General features: G+C 33.3%; 1 protein-coding gene across 2 annotated transcripts; it reads right to left on the reverse strand.

Moving 5' to 3' along the window:
- Nucleotides 1–4,423: 4,423 nt before the first annotated feature.
- On the reverse strand, nt 4,424–10,732 carry LOC114166055. Of its 2 annotated transcripts, none has more exons than XM_028050707.1 (5): nt 10,348–10,730; nt 9,143–9,303; nt 8,633–8,669; nt 7,947–8,049; nt 4,424–4,794 (listed from the first exon to the last, which is right to left on the reverse strand). In XM_028050707.1, the coding sequence occupies exons 1-5, from the start codon at nt 10,627–10,629 to the stop codon at nt 4,688–4,690; spliced, it is 690 nt and encodes a 229-aa protein (XP_027906508.1). In that variant the 5' UTR covers nt 10,630–10,730; the 3' UTR covers nt 4,424–4,687. The 2 variants fall into 2 exon arrangements, with proteins under 2 accessions (XP_027906508.1, XP_027906509.1); XM_028050708.1 differs by lacking the exon at nt 4,424–4,794 and adding an exon at nt 4,833–5,996 and having other exon boundaries at nt 10,348–10,732.
- Nucleotides 10,733–19,005: the final 8,273 nt, after the last annotated feature.

The following is a 19,005-nucleotide window of genomic DNA, read 5'->3' on the forward strand; positions in this document are numbered from 1 at the left end:
ATGATGTGAGAACTAAAAAAATGAGAACATATAATTTTGTAGTCGGGCCAGCGAGCCAGCCCGCCCCGCCTCACCTTTAGCTCGCACGGGTTGGGGCCTATGCGGGGCAGACCATTGCGGGCCAACGGGTTCAACATCCCAACTCGTCCCGCGTTTTTTTGTGCGGGCCTGCAGGCTAGCCTACCCCGAATTACCATCCGTAATCCTTGCATTGACTGGGTATGGGTATGAGTGTGGGAAATCCTCGACTTTTTCAATTGGATATGAGGATGTACATATCCGCCCCGTCCCTGTCCCCATACTCGCCATAATACTTGTCCCCACCATATCCTCGTCCCGTTTAAATTATTAAAATATTCACAGTTAATTAAGTAATAATATATATATATATATATATATATATATATATATATATATATATATATATATATATATATATATATATATATATTAATACCTAATTCCTATTTTTTATTTCTTTTAATTGTTTTGTCATAAAATTCATTTGAATCTTCAATATATTTTTCATCTTATCATAATATTTATGCAATTATGTTCAAATGATGTATGCCAATTAAATATTTTTTATGTCTCACATTTGAATATTTTTATTCTGTTTTAATATTTTTATTTATTATATATTTTTCTTTCACATGTGAATGTTTAATACTCTTAGTTTAAGTTTAAATGTTTAATATTATAAACCTTTCATTTACAAGGTAATATAAAAAAATTATCTTCTTTACTCTATTATTATTAATTTTTATTTCATTTGAAGAACTATTTTGTTCCGCTAAAACAATTTTCGTTATTTCTCAACCATTGACTATGTTGATATTTTAAAAATTTTCTTAAATCTCTAAGGTGTTTTGCATCTTATCATATCCTTAATTATACACTTATTTCTAAGACATACATTTGATAACTTTTCAATATTTTTATTTGTTGTTTATTTTTATCATGTAGAATACTATTTTAATATATTTTATATAATTATATTTTATTTTTTAACTCATTATCGATTATACTGTAATTTTTCTACTATAATTATATAAATAAATTTGATTTATTATAATAAAAAATTTAATGTAATTGTCATTAATTTTCTTTATCACCATCCAACATACATTGAACTTCAAAAGACACAAGATCTATGTTAAACTTTTATTATTAATTTATTATTATTATTATTATTTATTTAATAATTTGTTCTTTGCGTAATTTTGATAAGTAATGTATTATAATTTTTATTAGTATACAAAAAAGAGATTAATTCCTATTTAAAAAATTGAAGTAAGAAGATATTTAAAATATATTTTAATTTAAATATTTGTTTTCCTTTAATATTTTTTTAAAATATTTTTAAAATTTATCAACTAGGTTTCATTAATGTTTGCAAATTTAATAAATGTTTTGGTTCTCATGAAATTTTATTTGGTATTATAAGTTGAAATGTATACAATTATAATTTATTTCTAAATATTTGATATCAAAGAAAAAAAATTCTCCTCTTAATATTGAATATTTGATAATATTATGTTTTCTTCAACATAATTTTTTATTATTTTATAAAAATTAATTAATATTGAAATAGTAAGAAAACGGGTACGGGCACAAGAATATACCCGTAACCCGGTGGGGATGAGGATGAGACAAAAGTTTGATATTCATTAGGCTTGTGTAAGGGGATGAAGATGAATTTTTTCTATGGAGATGTGTATGGGATAGTGAAACTCGTTCCCGACCTGTCTCGTTGTGATCCCTGACGAGAAGAATGAGGAGAAAGTTGAGGAAGGAAGTCACAAAGAGGAAGAGAAAATTATAAAGAAAGGTGTAGAAAAATCTCTTCCATACCCACCGGTCTTCAAAGAAAGACAAGGAGAAGCAAGTTGCCCGCTTCATGGATATTTTCAAGAAATTGGAGATCAACATTCCTCTTTCAAAAACACTACAACAAAATGTTTTCTTTTTCTAAATTCATGAAGGATTTTCTCAATAAAATGAAGTATATAGAAGAGAAAGTTGTTGATGTTCAAGGAAATTGCAGCTAGTGACGGATCTTGAGACAAAATTTAGGGGGTGTACACAAAGGATTAAATATATTTTTAGTCTCTGAATTTTAACGTCCAAATTGAGATTTGTCAGGTCTGAAATTTTAATACATTTTGATCCACAAACTTTATAAATAAATGGATGCAATCTTTTTAACTCAATTGTGTTAAATTTTTTTTATGTATCAAACGCTAGCAGATATTAAAGTCGAAACATGTTAGATAGGATGAACAATTCAAATGATAGCATGGAATATATTTAATACTTAAAAAATTTAACATAATTAGGTTAAAAGGATTATATCAATTCATTTTTTAAATTTAGTGACAAAAAAAATATTAAAACTTTTGATGTGTTAAACACATTTTTTAGCATGTATTAAAGTTGAAATGTGTTAGACAATGTAAACAATTCAAATGATAGCATGAAACACATTTGACACTTTAAAAAAGTTTAACATAATTAAATTAAAAGAATTACATTCATTATTTTTTAAATTTTAGGACAAAAATATATTAAAATTTTAGACAGATGAATTCTAATTTTGTATTAAAACTTTGATGCTAAAAACATATTGAAATCCAAGATAAATATATAACAGTTTTAAAAGTATGAAATACATAAAATACATTAAAATTAAAAAAATTATTTATATATATATATATATATATATATTATATAAAAGAAGAAAAAAAATTGGAGGGGATATGACCCGTATCATTGTCTAAGGTCCGCCATTGGTTGCAATTTTATTATTCAGAAAATTCATCCTCCAAAGTTTAAAGATCCTAGGAGTTTTACCATATCTTGCACCGTCGTCGGAGAACATGAGAAAATTTCTCATCAACTTGAGAGCTGGTATTAGTTTGATGCCACTTTCTATACTAAAAAAATCGGTGAACTTGATATCAAGCCAATAAGACTGATGCTGCATTTAGCATACCCTTATGGAATCGTTGAATATATACTTATAAAGGTGGACAAATTCACTTTTTCAATGAATTTTTGTCATTCTTAATGTAGAGGAAAATACTGATATTCCTTTTATCCTAGGACTAACAACTTTATGTCTAATGGTTGATATTTTTCCTAACTTTCTTATCATTTAACTAAGCTATTCTAAGAAAAATTTATTCAAACAAACCTATTCTTGGTTTATTCATATAATATAGTGTAATGATATATTTTATAAATAAACTATTATTCTTCTACAAACTTTATGTTTCTAGTTTTTTTCTTTTCATATTTTACCATCAAATCTTTATTCCTGTGTATCTTACTACTATTTCGTTAGATTTCAAAGAGAATGATAACGTGCAAAAAATGTTTAAAAACTAAAACTAAAACAATATCATTTATCACTATTTTTTCTATAAACGTCATCATTTTGACTTTACATTGTTTTTCCTACTATGTTTTTATATGTCCTTACTTAATTAGACTTTTAATATGTGAAAATTAAACAAATAGATTATAAAATTTGTGAAAAAAATAATCTTAAAGTAATGATAATTGAGTGATAAGATCATTAAACCTATGATGATCCTGTTTGTTTGCATTTTTTCTTTTAAAAAATTTGTTTAACAAAATAAACAACTTTTTTTTTCTAGATTATATGTTCCGAAAATTTTCCAAAATAAGTTTTCTAAAATTTCTTTAAAAATATTCTTAGAATAAAATTTTTGAGACGCATGAAATGCATTCTAAAAAAAAAACTCTGAAATAAGATTTCTGGAATAAATTTTCCAAAATACATATATTACCTTCCAAAACAAATTTTTGGAATGTGAAATACATTCTGGAAAGACTTTTTCGAAATAAGCTTTTTTTAAGCATTTTTTCAGATTTTTTTCTTCCTCTACAACAGCAAAGATGATGATTCTCCCTCCCTTCTTCTGCAACAGCAACAATGATGGACGTGACAGCGGTGACTATGGAAGCGTAGTGTGGTGCAATGATAAAGGGTAATTTAGTCTTTCTCTATTAGTGTGAGGGTGCAAGAAGCAATAGCCTTTTATGCGTTTGTATAGTTTTCAACTAAACCCTAGTGTGACCCAATCCATGATCACTCTTGTCAATTGAGTAGGAACTCCAACACTCAATTTTATGGTGAAATTAAAATTGTACAACAACAACAGAAGAAAAAAATGAAAATCAGAGAAAAAATATTGTATACATTGTTATCAGTTGTATGAATGATACAACTCTTGTTATCACTTACTTAAAAAAAGATGCATTAACGAAATTATAAAATTTAAGGTGCAGACTAAACCATACAAAGTAAATAATCACCAACATCACCAGGAAGAGGATTGTGAAGTATGCACATTTTATCAATTAAGCCAACAGAGGCGTGCAAAAAGAAAATATATACAGATTAAATGAGTTTATCAGATAAAAAATTTCATCAGGTTCATTTCATGCTACTTCCAATTTTCTATAACCTTCTTAGAGTCAAAACTTTGAGACAGAGAAGAGCAGGGTAAATGTCAGTGCATTAATACATGAGCTTTAAACCAAAAAAATCCGTTTTCCTAACTGTAAACACTTCCTGGAACTAGTTATATTAGCAGCATCATATATAGCATTGAGTTAGTGGGAGAAAAACTACACTATCCCTTACAATATTGTTCTTTCAATGCCTTTCTGTTTGGCTAAAATATCGATCGGTATCTAGCGGTTGGTTCCAACGGTTAGAATCATGAGAGTCAGGAACAGATCCTCCATGCATGGGTGCAAATGCTGCCATGAAGTAGATAGTGATAAATGGTAAGTGAATTTTTTATATATAAAGAGAAAAAGTACTGACAAAATTGAATCTAACAACCAACAGAACAAAATTTGCAACTTAAGCAGAAGATAGTTTGCTTCATTTCTAGCGATAGTTAAATACGTGATTTGAAAGAATAATTTCTTCGTTACCAATTGCTAGATTTAAATTTTGATGACTGAGGATTTACAGCATCTACCAGGGTGAAATAGGTTTGTAAAACATACTGACATCACTGCTATGTACAAACATAAGAATCTATTAGATAGTGGTATTCACTTAAATTGCTCCTCCAGTACAAAATTTGAAGCACAGATGATATGATTGTTTCAGAAAAAGAATTCTATAGCAAACTATTTTTGGCCTCTAAAATGCTATTGAAAATTAGAATATCAAGAAAGACAGATTTAAGCATATTCATAGAGATGATTTTTTCTCATATTGACCAGCTTCTCTTAAATTAAAAATAAAGGCTACACTGGTGAGCATCAACCAAGGAACTGGGACCTTAATGTGCTACTAGGACTTGGTAGACCAATGACAAGGACAAGTACTAAGAAAGCAAATAAATCCACATTGGTTCAAATTCACATATAGAAGAATTGAAGTCCAAATTGGTCAACTACTTAATTAAACTTGAGGAATAAAGATGATGGATGGACTGATTTGAAAGACAGCCCATTTTCTATTTTTCCTTTGAAATTTTGTATGTTATTATTTCATGACTTTTGGTATGTTTTGGGTCAGTTTTTGTTTTACAGGCTTCATGAGCCATTATAATAGTTAGTGGGGTTTTATTCTAGTGGATAATTAATTCCCACTAAATTAAATATCCAATAGGAACTAATTCCCACTATCCACCAGAATAAAAGCCCCACTGAACACTATTACATAGGAATAAATTAAAAAAACTGACCCAAAACTCATCAAGATCCATATGAAACTATTATACTGGAATAAATAAAAATGCAAAGCAAAAATAGAAAATGGGTCTTGTCTTGTAAATCAGTCCACCCATCATCTTTATTCCTCAAATTGAATTAAGTAGTTGACCAATTTGGGCTTCAATTCTTCCATATGTGAATTTGAACCAATTCGAGCTTCATTGGCTTTCTTAGCGCTTGCCTTTGTCATTGGTCCACAAAGTCCTTGTTGTACTTCAAAGTCCGTGTTCCTTGGTTGATCCTCATCAGGAGAACAAAACACAACCAACTATCAGAACTATCAGACAAAAAGCCTAACCTTGTGTTTGGATGAAGCATTTCAACAATGCTTAGAAATTAAAATGCTTTGTATTTGAATTGTTTGTAATTAAATTCCATTCATTTTTTAAATAACTTTTTTGGATAAGGAAATTAAAATACCTGACATTTCAATTGAATTTATTGTGAGATAAAATTTAATTTTAACAATATTTATTTTACGCTTAATTATATTTTGTGTTCATGATAAATTTGGAAACATGCTCGACAACCCAGATGGGTCGGACATACCCAACTACGCAATCGGATTGGTTAGACCTGACGACCCACCCGAGCTAGATCGACTGGGAAGCCAAGATAGGCTGGGTGGCCCGATGATCTAGAGGCCTGACGGCCCATACTGCACGATTGTGCCGTCAAGTTCGTCAATATGGCCCGGTCCAACCCCGTCTAGGTCATTGGCCCAATGCTCCAGACGGGTCTGAAAACCCGAACGGGCCGGACGATTAAGACGGGTCCGACGACCTGGACGAGTTCGAAGACATGGACGGGCCCAACGAGCTGGACGAGCCCAACAATCCTGACGGGGCCGAATACCCGGACAGGTTCGACGACCCGAACGAGCCCGTACACCCAGACGGGCCCAAAGACCTGGACAGGTCCGACGACTAGGATGGGCCCGAGGACCTGGACGGGCCCGACAACTCAGATGGGCCCAACGACTTGGACACGTCCGACGACCTAGACGGGCCCGACAACTCGTACGGGTCCATTCAAACCGTTAGGTCCGTCCGGGTCGTCGGGACCGTCCGGATAGTCTGGCCCGTACGATTCGTCGGGCCCGTTTGGATCGTCAGGACCGTTCGGGTCATCGGGCTCGTTCGGGTCATCGGGCCTGTCCGCATTGTCCCGCACTTCCGGGTCGTCGGGCCCAATGATTTGGAAGGACTAGTTTGGGTTGTCGGGTCCGTCCAGGTCGTCGGGCTCATTCGGGTTGTCTGGCCCGTCTAGGTTAAGCCTGTCCGGGTCATCGGGGCCATCCGGGTTGTCGGGCTCGCCCGGGTCGTCGGGCTCGTTCGGGTCATCGGGCCTATCCGCATTGTCCCGCACTTCCGGGTCGTCGGGCCCAATGATTTGGAAGGACTAGTTTGGGTTGTCGGGTCCGTCCAGGTCGTCGGGCTCGTTCGGGTTGTCTGGCCCGTCTAGGTTAAGCCTGTCCGGTTGATCGGGCCCGTCTGGATCGTCGGGCCCATCCGGGTTGTCGGGCACGTTCGGGTCGTTGGGTACGTCCGAGTCGTCGTGCCCGTCCAGATCGTCTAGAATGTGAGGTTGAGTGAGAAGAATTTTAAATTCCACCTATTTTGAGAGTATTTGAATTTCTACTAATTTAGCTAATTAAAATCCTTCAAAAAAATGCTTGCATTTGAAATGCTTTTTAATTTCTCTATCCAAACAAAGCATTTCATGACAAAGAAATCTAAATTCTTCAAAAAAATGAATTGCTTCATTAAAATACTCTATCCAAACACACTCTAAAGTTCAATTTACAGGCTGGTAAACAGGAGCCGAATTGTTTATGAGACACTTCTGTCTTCCACTAGATTCCGTTTAGGATTGGCACTAACTTGATTTATGGTTCATTTAGCAAAACATTCCCATTAAACTCAACCCACTGACTGAGCTAGCTGAATAACTCACATGCAGAGTATACTCAGATCACTGGCTAGTTAGTCTTTCAGCATGCTCAACATTAAAAAATCCGGAAATAGAATGGTTCTGCACCACGATGAGGTAAAAGATACCAGTGCTACTGTATAATGCGTTTGCCATTTTAAAGAATTTCACAAAAATATTTCATTGAGAAAAGTTATATACTGGGATTACTAGACTTTAGAATGGGGTGCAAACATCTACAAACTAACCTTTTTCTCTCATTCTTCTCTCTCGGTCATACTCAAATTTATCCCGAAGAACGCTAACTTTCTCCAAGTTATCAGGTTGTCTGTTTCTTCCAAAAGCCTGGTCCTGAGTTAGAATCCAATCATCAGAGAGATAGTATCATAAAAGTATACTAAACAACATTTCAGTCTTAATGATTACACCCATCTCAAACAAATAGATCTAATATGCGGAGATTGTGTTAGAGTCAACTAAAAATAAAGTGAAAATCAAACGATGCAGAAGATAATTACTGTGCCTTAATATCATTGGGGAATTTGTCCCAGTTAACACAAAAAAAGATGGCCTGTGTATCATTCCTTAAAAACTGGATACCCTTACCAACAAGAACAAATTTATAATTTATATCATTCTTTTCCCATGTTGGATGATGTTAAATCAGATCCCTCGACTCTCATGCAGGCTTCTTGAGTTGAAATTTCAACAGTCAAAGCATAATAACAGGCAAAACTTCAATATGGGGGAAAGGTTTTTTTATTTATTTTATTTTATTTATTTTTTATGTAATACAAAATGGCAACATGCAATTTATTTCTGATGGCACTTTATTCTGCATAGCTCACTAATGGAACAACATCCTTAGAATCAAAGATATATACAAAAGCAAGACAAAAAGGCCAACTTCTATACTATATTTAAATCATTGTACCTTACTATACTCCATCTGAGGCTGAGGTCTTCTACTCCTGAAATGCCATATAGCAGAAAACACCAATATTAGACACCATCCCCCCCATTAATGACTGAAGAACTTTGAACCATTAATCTGATCAACCATATAAAATTATGTAATACTGTTAAATCAAAATTTCAGTGTAAAGATTGTTACATGATAACCAACTACGAAAGAGTGGCCACCACAGAGTTTTGAAACAGAAAATTCAGAACTGTCTAGGTGCTATTATTATATTTCCTAAAATAGGATTCTAGTCTTGTATATAGGAATTGTATTCTCAGAATAATATATTGAACAATTCTACCCTAAATTATGAGAAGAACCATAATAGTATAACTAACACAAAATAGACTCTTCAGAATCTTCAAAGAATAATTGTTTCAATAAAACTCAGCAAGATGACCAGTTCAGTCCTCAAATTCATGCATGAGACAGTACAAGAAAAATATCATTTTCCCAAGACAATAGCAGTCATAGGCAAACCTGTATGGGGAGAAATCCCTATCATCATCTTCAGCAGACTCATAGTTCGCATGATCCTGAGCAAGCTTTTTGGAGTAACCCTCATCCCAATAAAGCCTCTCCCAATTTTCTCTAAGTTCATTATACAGTTCCATGTACCTTTTACACCAAGGATCATGCTCCTTTCAATACAACGCAAGCATGTTAGACAACAATCATGATTTTGAATTTTACATTTCTTATTCATAAAAAATCACAAACTGACAACAACTACCAAGTCAACAATGCAACATAATTATAATATCCATCACATTTTCACTCACATTAAGCAAGGCAATAACCATGTAATGCAACTACTTATTATAAAAATTCAAACTGAAAAACAAAAAAATACAAATGGGATAACAATGTCTGAGGTTTAAATACGTTGACGGTCTATGAAAATATCACCAATATCTTGTTTTAATCCCTACAAAAAAATTATTCATTTTCAGTCACTACATTTAACAAAATGAAATGATTTTTTTTTTTTTATTTCATTACACAAGTTTTTAATCCTTCATAAGGAAACTAAGGGTTTATTTGATTCATTTCTCACATGTTGATTTTAAAAACAACTTTTCCAATATAATGTCACACAACTTAGCAATCAATCTCTCATCCAAAATCTGTTAAGCTTTGCACATTGCTTCCAAAAGAACAAAAACAAGTGTTCAGAAAAATAAAATAATAGAATCAGCTAAGAAATATTCTCTCACTTTTGGTCTAATTTCATCGAATTCAACCTCTCCCTCGATTCCACTCCTACTTTGTGTCTCGCACCACCCTCCACTAACTATCTAGCAACTTGTTTAGTAGCATTTGAAAAGCTACAAAACAGTTTCCGTAAGTAAAATTCAAATACATTCTAAACCTACATTTTAAAACAACACTGACTTGGGCTGAAACATCAAGGCTTCTGAAGTCTCCACAACCACAATATCTGTTCACAATGACAAAATTGCGACCAGAACTGAGACTATTATTTAAAACCTTGAGTGTAAGAACTAAAAATCTTGTAAAGACAAAAAAGTAGCAAAACCTTGGTCTTAATCTCTACATGGATTAACACACTCTGCCTACATCCTAATGCTGTACACTTCTTCTCAACAAAACTATTTTATCCTAAACAAAATATAATTAGAAAATAAATAACAGAAAATCGAGAGAAAGAGTAAAGGACTAACGGATTCCTTAAGAACGAGGCGTGTTCGGCGCATGAATTGTTCTCTAAGCTGCTTGCGGCGCTTGTTGGGGATGTTTTCTCGGGGGATCACGAAGCGCTCACGTAGCGGCACGTGATCGCCGATCTCGTGCATTTCGCCGTCCACCGCCCACCACTCCGACCGCTCCTCCGTCTTCCTCAGCGCCACCGGCGGCGACTTTGGCCGCGTTCGGGCGTACCGGAGCTGCCCGAGAAACGGCGTCGTCAGGGGCCGAAGCTGAAACCGTTTCGCGACAGAGAGCATCGAAACAAAAAAAAACAAAAAGGTTTATCAGTGGTTGGTTTATCAGTGGTTTTCTTGCTAGTGTTGTTGTTTTTAGTTCGGTTCAATGCAGAAGTGCTACATAGGTGGTTCTTATCACTTTTGCATAATTGTTGGTTAAATTACTTCTATAATACCAATATTTATGTAATTTATTTAATTTGATTTTATATTTTGTAAATTAATATCGATTTTATTCGTTCTAGTCACTTGAAAGTTGGAATAGACAACTATGGATTAAATTAATATTAATTTAAAATGGAAGAATTTAATTAGAACTTTAAATAATATATTGAGTTAAATAAATTATATAAATCAATATTTCTGGTGGAGTTGATTCAAAGTAATATTTTTTTTTCTCAATTCAATCTCTATTTTATTTAAAATGATTTAATGTGATATTTTTATTAAGTTATTGTTAACATTGTTTGAAAGATGATCACGTATTACTTTTTTGTTTTTTTTTTCTCTTCTCCCTCAAGACTTATGGCATTTGAGAACCTCTTTCCTGTTAGAATTGTGCAGTAAAATGATTTGTGTGTGGTAAAATATTAAGAAGAGGGTGAATTTGATTCTTAATAAAATTTGTGCTTTAAAATTCTTTTCCTTTTAATGTCAAAGTTCAATTAATTTTTTTTCTTTATTTGAATAACCACAATAAAATAAAGAAGGTAGGAAAGAGAAAATTGCACAAAGGTATTTATACAGGTTTAGATCAAAAGACCTATGTCCAGTTGTTAATCTTTCAAAATCGAGATTTACTCAATCACTAAAATAAATCACAGATAAGAAAGTTTAAGGTTTAGAAAACACCTATCTTGCAGCCACAAGAGATGGAAACACCTCCCTTGAAATTCACAAGGGATGAACACCTCCTTTGAGTCCCACAAAGGATGAAGACACCTTTCTTAAATCACATAACAGATGAAGAAACATCTTCCTTAAATCACACAAGGAATGAACACCTCCTTTGAGCCACACAAAGGATGGACGACTTCATCTAGCAACAACAACAACACTTAATCACTCAAGATCCCACTTGATGACATTTATCGTTCTACCCACACTAGGTTTTCAAAGCCTTCCACAAAGAATTCTCAAGTACTCAGACTTCTCCAACTTCTAGTTCTCTTGTACTCAGACTTCTCTAACTTCTGTGTTTTGTAAAATGAACTCTCACCTTCATTTATAGAAGCCACTTTTGAAATTAGGTTAAGAATATTAAAAGTCAAGTCACAATTGCCAGAGATAATCGATTATCACTTATGATAATCGATTATTCCATAGCAGTTTCTAGTTTCTGAAAAACATTGATTTGTGCTGATAATCGATTATTCTAGAGGCCTTTTTAAAAATTAAAAAACTAGTTATGTGATAATTGATTATCATAGTGTTTTACTGCTTGGGTTCTGCCTTTTGACTCTTGACCTACTATTTTAATTATTTTAAATATCATACATATATTACAAGACTTAAACAACTAAACTCTTAAGTCTTAAATGTATCTCTTGAATTCAAGCTCCACGCATTCTTGAAGTCTTTAGGATTTCTCAATGAATCATCATTAAGTCTTCTACATTTCTCCATAAGTCATCATCATCATAAAAAACTCTTTATTAACTCTTTATTGAATCAAGATGTTCATCTTCTTCTTTTGTCAACAATTTCTTCCTTTTTTATTTTTGTGATGATCAAAATTTGTTGAAGACTTATGATATGTCATGTTCTCAATATACAACTTAAGAGAAAAGAGTAGTTAATCCAAGACCTCAAAGAGGTACAAGTTATCACAATATATCAACACAAATATATCTCCTCCTTTTTTATCATGATAAAAAAATGAATTCTTTAGACAACTTCTCCTAAATTAGATAACTTTTAAAATAGAACTCCTTTTCAATTAAGACTTGCATATCTCTCCCCCTTTTTATGGTAAAAAAAATAGTTTAAGAGATAAACTCCCCCTACATATAATATTCTCCTTTTTGATAAAAAACAAACCTTTCAAGAATAAATACCCCCTCTAAATCAAGAGTGATTCTAAAGATTAAAGAAAGAAAAAAGGTTTAAAGAGGGCAAGTTTATATTAACAAAATGAGCTCCAACATACTAATTTGCATTTATGAAGTACCAACTTGTTGCTCATGGTCTAAATTTTCGAAAAGCTCACTCAAACGGTAAAAAAAATGAAAATATGCGTCCTACTTTGCAAGATAATCGATTATCATCTCAAAATAATCAATTATTGTTTCATACTCAAGAACATAAATTTCTAGATTTGTTGATAATCGATTATCACCTGAGATAATCGATTATCTCAATAGAGTTTTTCAGAAAACACTAAAATGAATGATTTTTACCACATTGGACATATCTAATATTCCCAAACTCTCTAAGATCATAGAACTTACCAAGATACCAAAAAAATGTTCTTGGTTTTGAAATTAACATGCAAAATTGAAAAATTTTGGTCCCCAAAAACTTATCTGGGTCCTTTGAGGTTAAAGACAAGTTACTCTATAATAGGAATCCAAACATATCTTCCATTAGCAACATCAAAATATTTAATTCTACATTTGTTAGAAATATGTCCATTTTGCACACAATAGAAACATGTTACACTATTTATATTCCTAGAATGAGTTGTTCCTTTCTCTAACCATACCCTATGGGTTCTTTTATTTTTATTCTTGGGAGCTCACTTACTTTTGTAAAAATCCTTTCTCTTAAACATTGAGTTTTCAAAAATTTTATTATTTGTTGCATCTTCAAGTTGTTTTTCAAGAATGTTAATATCAAACATATAAATTTTGCAAGATACACATTTAACATTTGTAGTCTCCTTATTTTCTAAAATTAAAATTTTATTTTTCAAATTTTTTTCTTCTTCAAGAGATTTTTCGAACTTACTGTGTAAATCTTTAAAATCACATTTTAATTGTTTATGAGCAACATCTAATTTACTAGATTTATGAAGTAGTTATTGAAATACATCATATAGTTCATCATATTCATCATTGTAGCTAGAAACACTTACTTAGCTCCCAGATGATTCTTTGTGGCCCATTAAGCAAAGATTTGCTTCTTTATCTTAGTCGCTTAAGCTTGATGAAGAACTTTATGAAGAGCTTGATTCATTCCCCCATTTCTTTTTCTTGAAGAACTTTTTGCCCTTCTTTTCTTCACTCTTCTTAGCATTTGGGTAGTCTGCTTTGACATGTCCTAAATGTAACATCCCATCAGGATATTACTGATTTAAATAAATAAAACAATTAAAAACATAAAGTTTCCGCTTTTATGAATAAACCTCATTTCCCAAAAACGCGAGAAATTTAAACTTTCATAAATATATATAATAGGAACAAAGTTCAGGAATACCAAAATGTCATAATCCAAGATAAACGTTTCAAATGGGATTACATTTTTACTTCCAAAAGTAGAAATTATGAATAATATAAAACACCCTGGATATCCCCTCTCCATGGCTAAGCGTCACCGGCTCCACCTGCATCAACATCCTCTGCTCACATGTACCGCGTACACGATCATCGCCAAACACAAGCAGATAGGGTGAGCTTATGAAATAAACATACATCATAACAATAATCAAATAACCAATCATACAGCTGTAAATTCTACCAAGAACCAATATACCAACTCTTACTCAATTCTCTAACGTTTGGCCACAACCAGACCTTTAGTGTTCTACCGCTTCTGGTGATTACGTCAAGATAATTTGCTGCCAAACCTATCAGCCACAACCGACAGAGCACGTGCGGGAACCAATGCAACGGATCATACACCGTAACGCCAGGTGGAGTTCCCAATTACAAACATAGTCCGTAATGTCCCAAGACTACCAAATTCGTCAGCCGATAACTGAGGAGGGCAAGCTATCTGGACCCATCCGTACTGGCCACAACCAGCACACTCACACCGGCAACACTCGCCAACCTGAGGTCAACTCAAGGGTCCCTCGTGTTCATCTGCCATCCCGAGCTCAACTCGAGGGATGCCATTCCGAGCTCAACTCGAGGAATGTACGTGCTTATCCCCTATCCCGAGCTCAACTCAAGGGATACGTTCCGAGCTCTACTCAAGGAACCTAGCAATCTTACCTTTGAAGCATCTCCAAAAGCCTTGTAGATCACGCCTAAAAAGTCCAACAATAGGACTTACAGCAGCCAAATCGCCTAGCAGGGGACACGTACCGCTAGGCACCAGCAACTTCCCCAAACCGCCTGACGGGGGACACGTACCGCCAAGCGCCCAACGCCTGTGAACCACCATTAAGATTTCCTAAACACATTATCGACAACGTATTTAGAATCCCACACCACAAATCTGATACGACATTACCAGTTTTACCTAAAGCATAACCTTGCACTTCTCTTTGGGTTAGGCTAAAAGCCTTAGTTCAACATCCCAGCCATCTCACTTAAACTATACTCTCTAGCCTAAGAGACTCTTAGTACAACAGTAACAGCAAGCACACGAAGTCTCGCCTGAGCGAGCCCTTGGGCGAAAACACCTTTCACTCATAGTTAAGATACCTCGCCTAGGCGGCGAACCCCCACAACGTACCCTATCAGTCCTCGATCTCTCGCTATGGCGAGAGGCTCTCGCCTGGGCGAGACTCACTTTCGCTCAGAACAGTTAATCCCGCTTGCGCGAGACATACAACCAACCCATTCATCACACCCACGGGTTCTCGCTTAGGCAAGACCTACTCGCCTAAGCGAGATGGTATGTTGCCTAAAACCAAGTTACTCTGCCTGAGCGAGATGCTCGAGCAATAACACGATTTGAGTATTTGTTACTCTCGCCTAGGCTCGCCTGAGCGAGAGTTGCAGACCCAAGCTCTATAACGCAACAGACAGCAACCAAAAACAAGCATCAAATCGCATACCCACTACATCAATCAATTGGAAGCACTGTATCAAATATTAGAGCATGAATTTGACAAAGTATGCATCCCACAACCCGAGTTTGCACAGTAACAACATAATCAACATGGAATCCCATTCATATACGTGTAATTAGGTAAGGGTCTCAATTAACAGCACCAAACTACACAAACCCCCAATTTCATGTCATATTCAACACGAAATTCATCACATAAATTCAGTACACTCAGCAAATATGACCAACATCATACAAATTCGGTACAACTCCCTTAACCTGGTTTTCCTTCGCTTAAAGCTTGATGGTTAGAATTTCTCCCTATGCCAATCGTCTCCTTAGCCTTCTCACAATTCAGTCCCAAAAGTCCCACTCAAACCTCACAAGCTCTCAGATTTTCGTGCTCTTTCTCTGGTGTATTTTCCAGCTTGCCAAACCTTAACTATTAACCTAATTTTGCCTTTTAAAGTGTACCTAAAGCTAGGTGATTAATCCCAAAACGAAAATAGCATTGAATAGGATATAATGTCCAATTAATCTCACTTACGGCTGCCTTTCCAGTCTCCTTTGGCTGCCCACTCACTTAGGGTTTGCTCTACCCCTTCATATTCAAGCCCAAAGCCAAAACTAACAAAAATAAAGTTTAATTCGAGTTCTCCAAGGTTTGAACCCACCCCCTTGCCAAATGCCAAATCAATGTTAAACCACCAAGCCAATTCATATTTCTTGTTAACAATCATCATCCAATTAACATATTATTTCACAGCATGATTATCATATATTAAAATAATAATGAATAATAACACAAAATGGCATTACATAGGACTCAAACCCAAGTTTTCTCACACAACCAAAGTACTCTCAACCACATGAGCTAGCACTTTTCCACGTCATACTCTTCATAATTTAATGTCATAATTAATTCTCCCATCCGCATTTATTAATTAATTATTTATTTAATTAATTAAATTCCACGGGTCTTACACCAAATCTCCACAACCATAACAATGGAATTTTGAAGAAGAACCTTGATTCTTCTTTTTATGCTTTTTATGTTGTCATTTGCTCTTCATAAACTTTGTAAATTTCATCATTAAGTCCATGTCCTCAAAGTCATAGTCATCATCTTCTTCTTGATTTTTCCTTTGAAAATTTCATATTTAAAGGTCATATTCTTTTTTTTCCTTACGTCCTTTTCTTCATTTAGTCTCCCGAATTCTAACTCATGCTCTCTCAACTTCCCAAAGAGAGCAACCATTGACATATTCACAAGATTTTGCGACTCCATTATTGTGATGACCTTTGGTTGCCAAGACCTATTCAAAGATTTCAATATTTTTATATGAAGTTCATCAATATCAAAATCTTTACCTAAACTGGAGAGATGATTGGCTATGAGTGAAACGATTTTGCATATCATATATTGTTTCTCCTTGTAGCATCTGAAACATCTCGTATAACATCCAAAAATAATAATAATAATAAAAGAAATTTTGAAATGAAATAAAAGACACTACAACTTATATTTAAAAAGACTTACTCAACTACTTATAAATTCCTGTGACATCAATTTCTCATTAGTAATGATTGATTAGACGATGTTGGTAAGTGTAGTGAACAAGAACTGTACACAATAAATAGAAGTCTACGACATGCACTGTATGGGTAAATTTGTTACTAAAATGTTGATTTACGTTTCTGTCGTTGAGAAGATTGTTTTCTTTATTTTCCATTTTTTTTAATGTATGTAACCAAAGTTTCTTTGTCAATTAACAAATCATAGGTTTCTGAAAATAAAAATCTAATGTTAAAGTTATGCAATAATTAGGATATAACAACCGATGGATTCAATATGTTAAAATATCAAAATATACTTTCAACGTGTAAAATTATTTCATTTTTCAATGATAGATTTTTGTAAAGACATTAAGAAAAATCTTATTTTTTTTTAATTTTTATCAACTAGAAATAAAACTAAATTATAATATATATATATATATATATATATATATATATATATATATATATAATAAAATATATAAGTTAAGTTTATGTAAATATGTATATATATTTATATAAAATGTTTATTAATTACGGATAAACTTGTATATATGTATATAATAATAGGTAAACTGACATATTGATATATAATGAAAAAAAGAGAAAAAGAGAAAAATCCTCACCATAATTTTCTACTCCATGCTCCACGTAATTGAATTAGATAAAATGATAATAAATGTCATTTGAGCTTTAATGCAATTACCGGTTAGAAAAGAAAAAAAAAATGGAGAGCTTAATCCATAAGAAACAAAACTAACGAGAGAAATTTAAAGAAGACAAAATGAACAATGTTTTCTAACCGAATGAATTGAATGTAATGATTATACATGTAGTATAAATGGGGGTGGTGAATGTGAAAGGAAAACAGAGACAATAAGATAAAAAAAAAGGTTAAATTACTCTTTTGGTCTCTCTATTTATCATGAAATTTCATTATGGTCTTCAAGTTTTTCGTTGTCTCAATTTGATCATCATTTTCTTAAAAATGACTCAATTTGATCCTCACCGTTAACTTTGACCAAACGTTGTTAAAGTCAACACCACGTGTCAATTTCTGGTTTTTTTAATTTTTGACACGTGTCACTTCACAGTTGAGTCACATGTCAAAGTGACTCAATTTGGTCCCTATATTTGTTTTTAGTTTCAATTTAGTCCCAATTTTTGTAAAAATGAAGCAATATTGTCTTTCCTTAAATTGTTACTAAATTTACTTTTTTATAAATTTTATGGTGATATTGTTACTAAAATTAATGTTTTTATTAAATATTTCTATAAATATTTTAAATTAACTTTAAGTTCTACACAAAACATTAGACTTTGATTTTGTTTTGAACTTGAAATTTAGTTCCTAAACTTATGTGTGACAAGTTATTTGATTTTTAATTTTTACTAGGTTTGTATAATATGATACACTTGTATGAACTTAAGGAGAAAACGTGAATTGAAGAGGAATGAATAAGTCTTGTTATTCAAAATGAGCAGTAGCAGGTGGCTTTTATAGCCTTTTACACGTAATGAAGCAAAACAGAAAAGCCACATATCATGGCACGTATACACGGAAAATAAAAACTGACCCTGAAGAATCGGGTTTATTAAGAACGTGAATAACAAAATAACAAATAATAACTAATTGACTATCAATCCCTCCCTTAAGCTAATGCATCTGATTTGGCATTGAGCTTAAACTTCAGCCACGTTAATTCTCCGAGCATTCTACGGAATTTCACAAATTTCTCCAATTTGAGAGGCTTTGTCATTATGTCAACAATCTGTTCTTCAGAGCTACAAAACCTCAGTTTCACAATTCCATCATTTACCAAGTCCCTGAGAAAATGAAATCTTACTCCAATATGCTTGCATCGTCCATGGAAAACAAAATTTTTGGACAACTGAATT

Source organism: Vigna unguiculata, chromosome 10 (genome assembly GCF_004118075.2).
Source record: "Vigna unguiculata cultivar IT97K-499-35 chromosome 10, ASM411807v1, whole genome shotgun sequence".
NCBI lineage: Eukaryota > Viridiplantae > Streptophyta > Magnoliopsida > Fabales > Fabaceae > Vigna > Vigna unguiculata.